The sequence below is a fragment of the Pelodiscus sinensis genome, chromosome 22, assembly GCF_052426305.1.
Source record: "Pelodiscus sinensis isolate ZL-2025 chromosome 22, ASM5242630v1, whole genome shotgun sequence".
In the NCBI taxonomy this organism is placed as follows: Eukaryota; Metazoa; Chordata; order Testudines; family Trionychidae; genus Pelodiscus; species Pelodiscus sinensis.
In genome coordinates, this window is record NC_143073.1 from 15,101,306 (window position 1) to 15,115,616 (window position 14,311).

The 14,311-nt window shown below is 51.8% G+C and overlaps 1 protein-coding gene across 6 annotated transcripts in view; it reads right to left on the reverse strand.

Moving 5' to 3' along the window:
- DNAH2 (dynein axonemal heavy chain 2) overlaps positions 1–14,311 on the reverse strand; it is a 307,939-nt gene that overhangs the window by 98,424 nt on the left and 195,204 nt on the right. For all 6 annotated transcript variants that reach the window (XM_075908075.2, XM_075908076.2, XM_075908072.2 and 3 more), the window contains 3 exons: positions 14,111–14,263; positions 13,659–13,750; positions 12,964–13,162 (listed from right to left, as the gene is read on the reverse strand). In XM_075908075.2, the coding sequence (XP_075764190.2) occupies positions 12,964–13,162; positions 13,659–13,750; positions 14,111–14,263 (444 nt within the window). The remainder of the gene's footprint in view (positions 1–12,963; positions 13,163–13,658; positions 13,751–14,110; positions 14,264–14,311) is intronic.

The window sequence follows — 14,311 nt, forward strand, 5'->3', positions numbered from 1 at the left end:
TCCCTGGTGTTGGCTAGAGTGGGACCAGGGAAACCTGGGGAGGGCTAGCCTCCCACTAGTTCGAATTAAGGGTCTACACAGCCCTTAATTCGAACTAGTAAGTTCGAACTAGGCTTAATCCTCGTGGAATGAGGATTACCTAGTTTGAACTAAGCGCTCCGTTAGTTCGAATTAAATTTGAACTAACGGAGCGCTAGTGTAGCGGCTATGAAAGTTAGCTGAGGGAATTCGCAATGGCATTGTTGGCACCAGGTAAGTACAACGCCATGAGGACAATGTCATTACGGATACACCAATTCCACAAGCGAACCACCTCCTCACAGAGGGATCAAGATTGCGCGCCCCTTTGCCTGTTGCCATAATGCATTGTTGCAATGTTGTCTGTGAGCACCCTGGTTGTTGTGCCCATTGTGTGGGATTTGAAATGTCTGCAGGCTTGAAGCACTGCTCTGAGCTTGAGTATGTTGATGTGGAGCAACATTTCTGCTTCGGACCAGCGGCCCATAACCATTAACGCATCCACGTGGGTACCCCAACAAGTGAGGGAGGCGTCCGTGGTTATCTGTTTCAACGGTTGAGGATGATGGCAAAAAGATACCAGCCATGGGATTTTTTGACTCGGTCCACCACAGAAGGGACTTTCAAACATGTTGTGGTACAGCTACCAGCTTGTGAACGCTGTGCTTTGCTGGAATGTAAACGGAAGCCAGCCAATGTTGGAGATAGCGGAAATGTAATCTTGCGTGTCGAACCATGACGGTGGTAGCTGCCACGTGACCCATTAATTGTAGGCAGAAGCGTACGAGAAGTGTTGGCAAATGCATCAGGGTGTTTATTAGGTCCTGGATTGTCTGAAATCGTTCGACAGGTAAGTATGCGTGTGCTGAGATCGAGTCGAATCGTGCGCCTATGAAATTCAAAATTTAAGCTGATTCTAGTGATGATTTTTGTACGTTTATAATGAGTTCAAGGGACTCAAACATCTGGTTTGTTATCACCACCATTTGGTGTGTCTCTGTATGGGTGCGACCTCTGAGGAGGCAATCGTCTAGATAGGGAAAAATTGTAACACCTGTTCTGCGAAGGTGGGCTGCAACTACTTCTAGGGTTTTGGAAAACACCCTGGGGGCAGATGCAAGGCCGAAAAGAAGCATCTTGTACTGGAAATGCTCGTCTCCTACTACAAATCGAAGAAATCATCTGCGTGTCACATGTATTGCAATGTGGAAATAAGCATCCTATAAGTTGAGGACTGCGAACCAATCTCCATTGTTCAGCGATGGTATAATAGTGGTTAGGGTCACCATCTTGAAATGTTGTTTCCGAAGGTATCGATTTAGTTTTTGTAGATCCAGAATGGGTCTCCATCCCCCGGTCTTTTTGGCAGTGAGGAAATAACAAGAATAAAACCCTTTTCCCTTTTCCTTGTTGGGTACTCTATTGCTCCAATGTCAAGCAGACAATGGACCTCTTGCTTCAATAGGTCCTTGTGAGAGGGGTCCCTGAAGAGGGACGGGGTGGGTGGGGTATTTGGGGGAATGGAGATGAATGGAATGGTGAGACTGGATGCGACGATTTCTAAGACCCATCTGTCCGAGGTGATGCTGGCCCACTGATGGTAATATGGTCTTAGTCGATGGTGAAAGAGGAGTCTGTGCTGACAAGGAGAGATTTGTGCGCGTCCTTGACAAAGCAGTCAAATTTGCTGCTTCGCAGAAGGCTGGTTGGTCGAGTGAGCGGGGTGAGGTTGCTTCTGTTGTGGTCGTTGTCTAAAGTGCGGGTGTTCAAGAGTGCGGTATTGTTGTCTGTGGAACGTATAGTAGTACCTTCTTTGGTAGGTATAATACTGTTTATGCCTGTAGGGGATATACATCCCCAGTGTGCGAAGAGTGGTACGAGAATCCTTTCCTGAATGAAGGACTTCATCTGTCTTGATGGCAAAAAGTTTCTGTTCATCAATTGGAAGGTCTTTGACTTTACTTTGGCACTTTTTAGGAACTCCTGCCAACAAGAGCCATGAACATCTCCTCATGGCAATCCCTGTAGCAGTGGCGCACGCAGCAGTATCTGCTACATCCAGGGTGACCTGGAGTGCAGCTCTGCATGAAGCATATCCCTCGTGTACCACCCATTTCAACAGTGGTCTTTTTGCCTCCGGAAGGTGTTGCATGAGTTCCGCCAACTTCGAATAGTTATTGAAGTTATGACTGGAAAGAAGGGTGGAATAATTTGCAATACACAGCAACAATGTGGATGACGAGTAGACTTTTCTCCCGAAGATGTCTAATTTTTTGTTATCTTTGTCAGGGAGGTTGTTCTTATATTGCAGCGCTTTGGTTCTGTGTTGGGCCGCATCAGCCACCAGTGTTAGGTTGGGGGTGATTAAACAGGAACTCCAGTTCTTTTGAGGGAACAAAGTACTTTTTATCCGCCTTTTTACTCGGTGGTGGGGCGGATGTTGGAGTTTGCTCGATTTCCTCCGCAGTCTCCATGATCGCCTCATCGATGGGAAACACGATCCTACCCCGATGCTGAGGGTGTAAATTTTTCAGTAGACGATGTTGTTTTATTTGAATCTGTCCTAACTGCACCTCTTGACTCTCTGCAACACGTTAAAAGAGATCCTGAAATTGTTTCAGGTCGTCTGGCAGAGAGACATCGCCTCGAATTACTGCCTCATCTGGTGAAGATGATGAGTGGTCCGTCAGCAATGTATCCGGCTGAGGAACTTCCGGTTCGGACAACTGCCCTTCCTCAGGTTCTGATTGCTCTGGTTGGGTCACTGGACTTTTTGGAGGTGGTGGAGGTGAGTGTCATTGCAGTTCGGGAGGTAAAGATTGGACACTAGGTGATCAACAACAGCAAGAAGACCTCCTGTAGGAATGTGATGTATGTTCATGATGAGGGAGATAGTAACAGGATTTATAGTAGTGCCCATAGTAACATTCTGAGCGCATAGGAGATGAGCACCAGGAGGATAATACACTGCTATGTCGTATATAATAGTCACGCCGCAGTGATCGTCTTGGTGATCATGGGTGATGTGGTGAACGCCTCGATGCGGGAGAGGGTGACAGATAGTCTTCTTCTGTAGCTGATGTCCCTGTAGCGAGGTCGACAGTATGGAGATGGTGGGCTGCGCTGAGGGGAACACGTGATCCCTATGCTCTCGTCTGATGGGCACTGGAGATTGCCGTGGTAGCGAGGAGGGAGACGGTTCCGGGGAGAAAGTCAGGGAAGGAGACTGAGGGCTGAGACACAAGTGCGTCTTTGTGGCAGCCTTTCTTGGTGGCGCGGTGGTGTTGTCTCCCATTGGTGCCAGGGAGTGCGGTGCCGATTCCAATTCTACCGGTGTCGGCGAAGTCCTAAGTGCCTGTGTAGTGGGTGGTGCTGGCGTCGGCGTCATCATTGGTGCCGAGAGTGTCAGTGCTGATGTTGTCGAGGCCGGTGCCGAGAATGTTGGTGCCTCTGGCACGGTTGTTTTTGTTAATGGCTTTTCAGGTGCCGACGGTGATCATGCCTTCGGTGCCAGGAGAGAGTTTTCTGGGCTTAACTCCCAGCGTCTTCTGAGACCCAGAGGTGACTGTCCCAGATGTGCTAGGTCTATCCCCTAAGCTCACTCTACTGATTGGAGTGGCTGGTAGGGACCGAGTTGGGGACGTCCTTATTTTCTTTGAAATGGTGGTCCCGGGAGAAGACGCCCAGCGTTTTTGTGCAGTAGCAGAAGCAGGGACATCGGAAGGTTGAAGCACCTTATCAAACAATCATTTTAAGGCACATTTCTCGATCTCTTCGAGTTCTGGCAGTCAGTTTACAACAGTGGGTACATTTTTGTTGCACACGTGCCTCACCAAAGCACCTAATACACGCCGCATGTCCATCTGAAGCTGGCACGGCTTCGCAGCAAACACTACACTTTTTAAAACCTGGAAATCCAGGCATTTTAGCGGAGATGGTTAAATCCTTCGCTCGTCTTCTTTCTTTTGGTTTTTTCATTTTGTTTGTTTGTTTTTGAGGCAGTTAGGTTGCAACAACTAAACTACTTAACTGTGTTTTTTTTTTAAACTAGAACATGAAGTATAACAAGAACAGACTAAAATAATAACTATTATTAACTTATTGACTATTTACAGATACTTTTGAGGAACGCTGTGAGATGAGGGAGCTCCGTCTGTGACCAAGGGCGGTTAAGAGGAACTGGGCGGGGGCCGGACTGTGCACAATGGATGAAAGGCGTGCATACACGGTCCGGCTGAACACGGCTACGGCAAGTCTCTGATCCGTGGTGCCAAGATGAGCCCGACTAGCAGTGGAGCACCCACGGGGACCACTCGAAGAAGAGATGTTGTTTGGAGCTCTTCTACATTGATGTATTGGTTGGAAGTGGTTCTGTTTGAAAGGTCGGTATTGTTGTTGTTTAGCAAAGGCAGGTGCTCTATGCCTCTAATAAGGTGCATATCACTTCCTTTGGTGGGGTGGAGTGTACATCCCCAATGTGTGCAAGGTAGTGTGTGAATCTTTGTTAGCGTGCAAGGCCTCATTGGTACCTGCCGCAAATAGTTTGACCTTATCGAATGGCAGATCCTCTACTTAGGCCTGGAGGCCTTTAGGGACTGCTGCTGCTTGCAGCCACGAGGCACGTCTCATTACTACTGATGTCGCAGTAGCTCTTGCCACTGTATCTGTGGTATCAAGGGCCATTTGTAATGCTGTGTGGGATATAGTATATCCCTCTTTAATGATCGCCTTGAGGATAGGTCATTTGTCCTCTGAAATATTATGCATGAGCTCTGTTAGTTTGGTGTAATTATCAAAATCACAATTCGCACGTAGAGCTGTGTAGTTGGCTATGCAAAACTGCAGGGTTGAGGAGGAGTACATCTTCCACCCAAAGACATCAAGGTATTTGTGGTCTTTGTCCTGTGTATGAGCCTTGTGCTGAGGATTTTTTGGACCTTTGGTTCATGGCATCAACCACTAAGGAATTAGGTTGAGGGTGTAGGTACAGGAAGTCCATGCTCTTTGATGGGACAAAATACTTTCTATCGGCTCTTTTGTTGGTCACGGGGGTTATGGCTGGGGTTTGTCATACTTCGTCAGCTGCCTCAAGAATTGCTTCATCTGAAGGCAGGGAAATTTTGGATTTTGCAGATGGCTGTAGGTTCTTTAGAAGCTTATGGTGTTTTTCCTGCACCTCTGATAAGACTATTTCCTGGCTGATAGCTACTCTTTTAAATAAGTCCTGGAATTGTTTACGGTCATCACTAGGTGTTGGATCATTTGGGATAACCACCTCATCAGGAGCAGAGGAGGAGTTATCATCAGGTGGTATGTCTGATTGCTGGACATTGGGTCACTCTCAAAATCTGCCCTTCCTCTAGTCTAGATCCATGTCCTCGGATGGGTACTGTGATGGATCTGAATGTATAGAGGGCAAAGACCTCTGTGCAGGTGTAGGAGGGGCAGTGGAGGTATGCCTTGGTGACCCGTAGGGATAGGGGGACCACTGGCTATGATGCCTGTCATAATACCACTAATCAGGGTGCCATGGAGGATACTGATAATGTCGTAACCCGTATGTCCCATAAGGTGAGTGTGCGCTCTCTGGGGAGGAGTGTTGGGAGAAGAACATACTCCTTGTACCTCTGTGATAGCCACTGATTTGTGATAAGGTGGGTGGAACATGGTGAGCCCTGATTTGATAGTGAGGAGCAGGAGCGATGCTGTGCCAAAGGCTAGGGGGGAGGGAGGGCCCTCCTGTCCTGTCTAGGTGGTGCTTGCATTTTGCATACTGGGGAACGGCTGTGGGATGACAACTTGCGACCCTCGGCTGTGCGCACCGGCACCTCTGGTGGTGTTGGTATGGATGCCATGGATCCCCAGGGGATATATGGTTAGCATGGAGGACAGCTGGGACTAGTCCTATCACCTCCCAGCACTCGTGGTGGAGATTGTACAGGGAGTTCATGCTGGGGATACTGAGTACTTCTGTGGCACTCTGGGAGCCATTAATGCCTCTGTGATATCAGGGCCCTTAGCAAGTACCCTTTTTGATGACTGGACAGCTGGTTTCACCACCTGCTTGAAGTGTGTTTTTGAGCCTGTCATTGAGGAGGCTTGAGATTTCTCCATGCCCAACCCGGTTCATCTCCTTTACTGATTCTTGAGGGGAGAAAGCAGGCTGCTGAGGGTCTGGTTCTTGCCCATGCTTTCTGAGGTAAAGGGCTAGAGGGATTGCCCTGAGGAGATTTTGCACTCAAGCCCTTATTGCCCCCTTTATAGCTATGGGGGTCAAGGGCTTTGTCAATGGACAGCATGCAGGCTGTGAGCTCTTCCTTTGCGAGCTCTCACTGTCAAGCTGTGGCAATGGACACATTTTTGTGGTACATGTGTCCCCCGCAAAGAGTGTATATATTCATTGTGGGCATCAGAGGCTAGCATAGAATTCCAGCATTTTCCACATCTCTTGTCCTGAGGAGAGCCTGGCATGTCTTCCCAAGGGTGACTATGCCACACAAACTGTGCGGACCAAGCTGCCTGATTGTTTTCTTAGTAAGTTTGTCTTTTTTTGGTGGTGGGGGGGGGGAGGAATTCTGGTTTGCTGTGGTGCTGCGGTGTCACGTTGCTGAATTGGAGGGAAGCAGCCAGATCGCTGCTGCACCCCTAGGTGGGGGTGTTGGCCCCAGAAATTGGTGTGGGGGGAGCCGTGTGGGGTATTGAATGGGAGATTATTGTTTGTTGATCTTATGTACGCTATTTATGTGAGTGTATAATGTCTATGTGTGTAGGTAGGAATCTGTAATCTGTGTGGAAGCTGAATATTTCTGTGAATGTGGTTGAGCATTGCTATAGACAGGCTGAGTAGTGAAGCCCTGTGGAACAATGGCCCTTGATGGCCCAAAGACACACCTAAAGCAGGAGGGCGGAGACCCAAGAGCTGCCAGCAGAGAGAGGCTGAGGACCAGGTGACCTGCTGCATACTAGAAGAGGCCAGGAAGGGTATAAAGAGGCCATGTGGTCGATGCCATTTTGTTCTCAGCTCAGCACTTCATCCCAGAGGCAGCTCTGCAGGGATTGAAGAGCCCGGAAGACCTGTGAACCCATCCTGATCGTAGGATGTGCAATAAGAACTTTTAAACCAGCAGCTGCAACATCTCTGCTAGAGCCTGCATCGAGGACTGGGAGATTCGGTGCATGTAACGTACTGTACTTTAATAACCTTACTCTCATGCTTTTCTTTCTTGTAATAATAAACCTTTAGATATAGATTCTAAAGGATTGGCCCAGCGTGATTTGTGGGTAAGGTCCAGAGGGTAAATTGACCAGGGATCTGTGGCTGGTTTCTTGGAACCGGACAGGACTTGTTCGGGGTAGGTGGGATTGGGTGTTAGGACCCCCCACCTGTGTATGGGGCCCAGGGCCATCTGGGGCACGGATATTGCTGGGGTGTCGGAGGGGTTTTGCTCGGGAGGCTTCAGGCAGGTTGCTGAAGCTCTCTGTGGGACTGGTTTGTGGCCTGTGTGGAGAGGTCGCCAGTCAGGGGGACTGAAAGGAGCCCCGGATTTGAGCAATTTGCCCTGAGCGGACGCCCTCAGCTGTGCCCAGACACGGCCCGGTCCGTCACATGCGGCTTGCCGCTGTGCAGCGGTAAACGCTGCTGGCGGCTTTTCTTCTTCTGTTTCTGTTTAAGGAAAGAAAGGAACCCCGAGTACGTTAGGGCTATCTAAGGCATTCAATCTTCTTGTTTTGCAGAGCGTGCTGAGGAGGAGAGGGTTGAGCTCTGTCCATAGCTGAGGGCAGCAAATAAAGAACTGAGGGGAAAATGGGCTGCACACAGGGCCGGCTTTAGGAAGTGTGGGGCTCAATTCAAACAGTTTCGACGGGGCCACGGCAGCCAGGATTTTTTGTTGAGGAAAAAAAAAAACCCCACAACCCACCACACAGAAAAAGTGTCACGGCCCCTTTGAATGCCCAGTGTGTGACCCAAACATGCGCAAGCAGTAAATGCTAATGTGAAATGATCCTGAATTAAATCATGAAATAAAAAATTGCGGAATTAAATCATGAAATAAAAGTAAAATTTGTATTGTGGTAGAGAAAAAGAAAATAACTAAAAAACTAAATGACTGGAAAAACAAAAATAAGGAAGATAGGAGGCGCAACTTGATTTGTTAAAAAACAGGAAGTTGCTTTAAATCAGTGGTCTCCAACCTTTTTACACCCAAGATCACTTTTTAAATGACAGATCAAGCCAAGATCTACCGCCCCGCCCCTTCCTTGAAGCCCTGCCCTCTCTATTCTCCTCCTCTCCATCACTTGCTATTCCCAACCCTTATATTGCAGTTTTTTCCCCCCAATTCTTCTGTAGGAAGAAGTTTTTCCAAAATTTGGCCTGTCTAGACTGGACCAAATGTCAGAAAACCCCCTTCCATCCCTTGTGGAAAGAGGAATATAGGGGTGACCGAAAGATCATGTTTGCTCTTGCACTAAAAGAAGTGGAAGAACAACCACATCCCTGGATACAGGAAAGTTTTTCTGGAATATCTCCGGAATCCTGAAAAATTCCTGCAGTCTAGCCGTACCCTCGATGGGTTGAGACAGGATGCGTAGGCTCTGGGGTGGGAATGAGGGATTTGGGTGTGGGAAGGGGTGAGAGGTGCAAGCTCTGGGAGGAAATCTGGATACAGAAGAAGATGGATAAGGGAACGCTTGCTCAGGGAGGGGGCTCCAGGCTGGGCAGTGTTGGGGTCAGATGTAGGGTTAGTGTACTAAGCAAGCCACATACTTCTGGATGTGAGGGTTCAGGAATTTGGGCTGGGGTATGTGAGGGACTCAGGGTTCCAGTGTATGATAGGCTCAGATATAGGGTCTGGGGGAAAGGGGAGTGCAGGAATGTTATGATGCTGTGGCCAGATGGGGGCTTGGCCCCAACAGGGGGTTTGTTGGCCAGGCTTCATTTTTAAATAAAATACTATGTCAAACACAAAAAGTTTCTGCATTGTCTTTATTTCTGAGAAGGGTAGGGAATCTGTTTTGAGTCAGGGGTCACTGACCCACAGAAAAGTCAGTTGGGGCCTGTAAACGGGTCCTTCAGTGCACCCTGTTAGCGCCTAACCACCTCCCCATCCCCGTGTTCCCATCACCATTTCGAGCACCCTCCGGCATCCTAGTCTGTCTTGCCCAAGGCTCGCAGGGCCATCCCTTGTTTGAGGCTTTGCTGGCCCCTGAGCCGCAGCCAGCTTCGTCCCGACCGCGGGGAGAGGGGGGTCTGGTCCCGCCCCCTCTCACAGACCCCAGCCCAGGGCCATAAGGACATGAACACCTGTACCATCCGGTCCGGCTGATGGGGTGTCCGCCGTAACTCGCCAGCCCACAGGCTCCCTTTGCCCGCCCTGGGCTACTTCCTCTCTCTGCGGTCAAACATGCCCTTGTCGTCGGGCTCACCTCCTCGCCTTGGGTCCCATCCGTTGCGGGTCCTCAATGTGGGGCTGCTCTCTCCACGCTCCTCCCTTCCCCAGCATCACCTGGGGTTTAAATCCCCGTGACGGCTCCCAGTCCGCAGGGTCCCACCCCTTCCAGCGTGCCCACGTTTTCGGTTGGTCGACGGGGCCGACCACCGACGTCACTCCGCCCGTGCTGGCGCCTGGACCCCCAGCCGTACCCGGGAGCCCGGCTGGGGCTGCCCGGGAACAGCTGGTGTACCGCCGGTAGGCGGGCACCGGCGCCGCTCGGCCCGCAGCCGGAAGTGCGCCTGGCATCGCTACTCTGCCCCCCACCCTGAGAGCCGCCAGACAAATGGTCGCCGGTGGGAGCAGAGTGCGGGGCGCCTCCGCCCCGTCACAGGGCCACACAAGTGAGCTACAAAAAACCCCTCCTCCAACCCCCAAAACTTCACTAATGTGGCCCCACCTGTGTTGGTGGGAGCAGGGTTCATACTACTGGGGACAGGGTGCCATTGAGGACAGGTTTCTGCAGCTGAGGAGAGGGGACAGGGGGCCGGGAGGGGACAGGGGGCCAGTGGGGACAGGTTTCTGACACTGGGGAGTGGGAACAGGAAAGGAGTGGGGGCAGAGAGTCCCCTGCACCCGCCTCCTCAGGATTCTCCCTCCTCTGAGGGAAGCTGGCCAAAACCCCTGCTGTGTCTGCCCCGGGGCCAAACTCCCCTCCCGAGGAGCAGACAAAACCCCTCCCGCAGTCCCGCACCTGCCCCGGGGGCCAGGGCCAAACCCCGCCCGTGCCTGCCTCCCTCCCACGGCGGGGCCAAAACCCCTCCTGCACCTATCCTGGGGCCAAACTCCTGCAGCACAGACAAAATCCCTGCGCTCGACTCACCCCTCTTGAGTCCTGCGGTCATGGTGCAGGGAAGCCGCCGGCGTCACTCTCTTCCTCCGGGGCTGACACCCCCTCCCACAGCGTGCCCGGCCCACTACATTGATGTGGGAGGGAAGCAGCCAGCGCACTTCCGGAATCCTCGAAGTGGTGCAAAGCTGCTTCAGGAAGGACTTCCGTCCACCCTGTGGGCAGCTGGCACTATGGTAGGTAGTGGGGCTTCTCGGGGGTGGGGGGAAAATGGGGAATAGAGGGTGGGCGGTCCCGAACACTCACGATCAGCTGGTCAAGGCCTCGCAATCGACTGGTTGATTGTGATTGACAGGTTGGAGGAACGCGGGGGCGCAGGGCCCTCTTAGGCGCGAGGCCCGATTCAGGGGAGTAGGTTGAATCGGCCTAAGGCCGGCCCTGGCTGCATGTGCTACTTAAAAGGTGGGAACGCCGCTCTCCACTTGTGCGTGTGCAGCTCTCCTGATCACTGCTTCACAAGTCTCTGATCAAAGGTGCCGGGACGAGCCTGACACTAACAGTGGAGCACCCACAGGGACATCACTCGAAGAAGAACTGGAAAAATTCATGGAGGTTAGGTCCATCAATGGCTATTAGCCAGGATGAATAAGAATGGTGTCCCTAGCCTCTGTCAGAGGATGGGAATGGGTGACAGCAGAGGCATTACTTGACGATTCCCTATTCTGTTCACTCCCTCTGGAGCATCTGACATTGGCCACTGTCAGAAGACAGGATACTGGACCAGATGGACCTTTGGTCTGACCCAGTGTGGCAGTTCTTATGTTCTTGATAGTCAGCAGTTACTTATTACAGGTTCAGTGGAGAGTCGCTGTTTCTCCCCTGCTCCCTCCAGACCATGCCTATAGGAGTTCCCCACAAATCCTGTCTCAAGTGTTTGCGAGTGACACACCTTGCAGATAAGTGTCAGAACCAACAGGAATAGGGAGATTTGTCCTAGAAATCTTCTAATCGAAGCTTCCTTGCACTCCCATCTGGTGCTGCAGGCCTTGGGACCAGACCAGGTGGTCTTGGTGAGAAGTGCGCCATTGTTGGTGCGGAGTGCACTGGCTCTGCATAAGGACTCAGAGAAGGTGGCTTGGCACTGGCACTCCCCACAACCAAGAGCTGCACCTCAGTGCCACTCGGGTGCTTCAAACGGGCTTTGCAATTCAGAACCAGGGATCAGCTGGAGTGACCAGCTGATACCCGGCTCCAGCATTGCAAAGCCCCTTTGAAGTGCTGCTCCAGTGCTTCAAAGGCACTTTGCAACAGCGGAGCCGGGGATCAGCTGGGGACTCCAACTGATCCCAGGCTCGGCTTGATCTGCCCCTCTGAAGTGCCATTTTGGTACTTTAAAGGGGCAGTGCATTAGGAGCCTGGGATCAGCTGGGGACTCCAGCTGATCCCCAGCTCTGTGTTGCAAAGCCCCTTTGAAGCACTCGAGTGGCACTCCAAAGGGGCTGTGTAACACGGAGCCAGGGATCAGCTGAAGTCACCAGCTGATCCCTGGCTCTGCTTGTGCTGCCCCTTTGAAGTATGGGAGTGGAACTTCAAAGGGGCAGCACAGCATTAAGGCCTGCTATTAACACATTAAAAGGATTAACGCATTAATCCTGTCCTGCGTTAATCACAGGTGTTAACGCAGGTCAACTGACAGCGCTATCTATTATTTATGTACCTGAAGTTTTGTACCTCAAGCTGAACTTGGTGCCCTCTCAACAGTGGGAGGTTGACGGGAGAAGTGACAGTCAGGACTATCAGTGCCAACAGGGGTGCCCTCAGCATTCAATTTAGTAGTTCTTAAGTAGATCCACTAAATCGAACCCTGCCAGAGCATCTATCCTCCAGGAAGTGGAGACGTGGCCTAACCACTAGTAGGAGAGCTTGCCATTAGTAACAGTGAGACATTCCAGCTGCCATCACCTGGCAGTAAGAAGGAACTGGGGGGTTGGTTGGTCATCAAGGTTATATATTGAATGCCATATTGGCACCACTCCAGGGGGCACGTGGGCTGACCCGATGGTTGCTGCTAGGCAAAAGTCTTCCAGCTCCTATGCACACATGAACACACACATCTGATTAGAATACACATGAACAAGCACTCCAAGAAGAATCATGAATTCTCTCCCCAGCTCTGGAAGGGGAGCAGAGGCTGGTGGATTAGAGCAGGGGGTGCTAGGAGCCAGGTTCTTTCTCTGGCTATGCTGCTAATTAACTGTTTGACCCAAGTTAACTCCCTCCCACCCACCTTTGCCTTTATTTCCTCTGAATATAAAGGACTGGGAATACTTCTCTCCCTTGAGAGGGCTGTGCCATTATGTGGCTCCACTACCCAGATGCTCTGCTCCCCTGTCCTGGCACCAGGGACTCCCTATGGTCCTATTCCCCTGGCCCTAGCATGCCAGAGAAGGTTGGGGGCTATCCATGGCCCTGGGATGCCACGGAAGGCAGAGGAGGATCTCCATGGCCAAGAGGAGGAGGGAAGGCAGAGGAGGGATCTCTGTGGCCCAAGGGAGCACTGACCAAGGCAGAGGGGGGAATTTTCATGGCCTTAGAGGCAAGTGGGGAAATCACTCCATGGCTCCCTAGGGTTGGGGGGTTTCCAGGCCCTCTAGGGGCTGTTACCTGAGCAGACATGTTGACAGTCAGTATGGCCCACTTGGTATTGTCTAGAGATTGCAGCACACTCTGGGCGAGGGAGGTCTTCCCGGTGCCCACTGGGCCCACAAGCAGCACTGGGTTCTGACTTGACACCAGGGCTTTCACCAGATAATTGTAGCGCACTGTATCCACGGTGGGGACAATGATCTTATAGAAAGGAGCACTGGGGAGAGAGGGACAGATGGGGGGGAGGTCAGCTCAATAGGTCATGGCGTTCGTGTTGCATCAAGCCAATGGGCCCATCCTGCCCCACACCCTGCTCCCTCCTTGGCCCCAATCAGACCAACAGGCCTATCCAATACTACAGCCTGCCCCAGATCAAGCCAATGGGCCCATCCAGCTCAACAGCCCATCCACGGGCTTATCTAGCCTCACAGTCCACCCCCCCCCCCCGCCCCCAGATCTGGCTAAAGGGCCCATCCAGACTCACAACCTGCCCCTCCCTGATTCCGGATCAGAGTCAGGCTCAGCAGCACAGCACTCAGCTGCAACAATGCACCCACAGGGCCACAGGAGTGCCAGCTGAGATCCATAAAGTGTGTGTAGACAGGTGCTGGGGGCAGATCCCCAGAGTGTGAGCTCCTGTCACTGCCCAGACTGAGGATCTGATGGTGATGAGAGTAGAGTCCAGCCACCCATCTCGGCCCCCAGTTACTCACTTGGCTGGGTACCTCCACATTTTGGGCAGCTTGTCCTCAAATGAGGCCCAGTTCTTCCTTTTGGAGTCAACGAAGTACTCATAGACGGTGTCCTGGGAGAGAGCAGGGAGAGTCGTGAGGGGCCTGACTCACGGCCAGGACAGCGGAGCCAAGGTTAAGTCTGAGCTGGGGCTCAGTAGCGCTTTGGAGCCAGAGACTACAGAGAGCCTGAGCAGGACCCAGTGGTGGACCCAACGCACAAGGGGCCTCAACATGGCAATGCTAGGAAGAAATAGGAGCAGAGCAGGAATGGGAAGAAATCACTTGGAGCCACTCACCTCCCAGTAAGTGCCATCCCTGACCTTCCCCCATCACCCTCCTGGCTCCGTTACAACACATGCACAGCCACTCCTCCAGGCTCCCTCATGCACACAGACAGGCAGGCTGTCTGAGTGGGGAAATGTGCCAGGCACCTTGTTAGGGAAGGAGCCTTCCATCTCTCGTAGGCAGCTGTCAATCTTCTTCCGGCCCTCCTCGTCCACCGCTGCGCACACAGACCAGATCATGCTGAAGATGAAATACATTTCCACCACTGTGATATAGTTCTCACTGTCTGCTGGGTTCACCTGGAGAACAAGAGACAAGAACCCAGGGCTGAGCAGGCATTCAAGCCC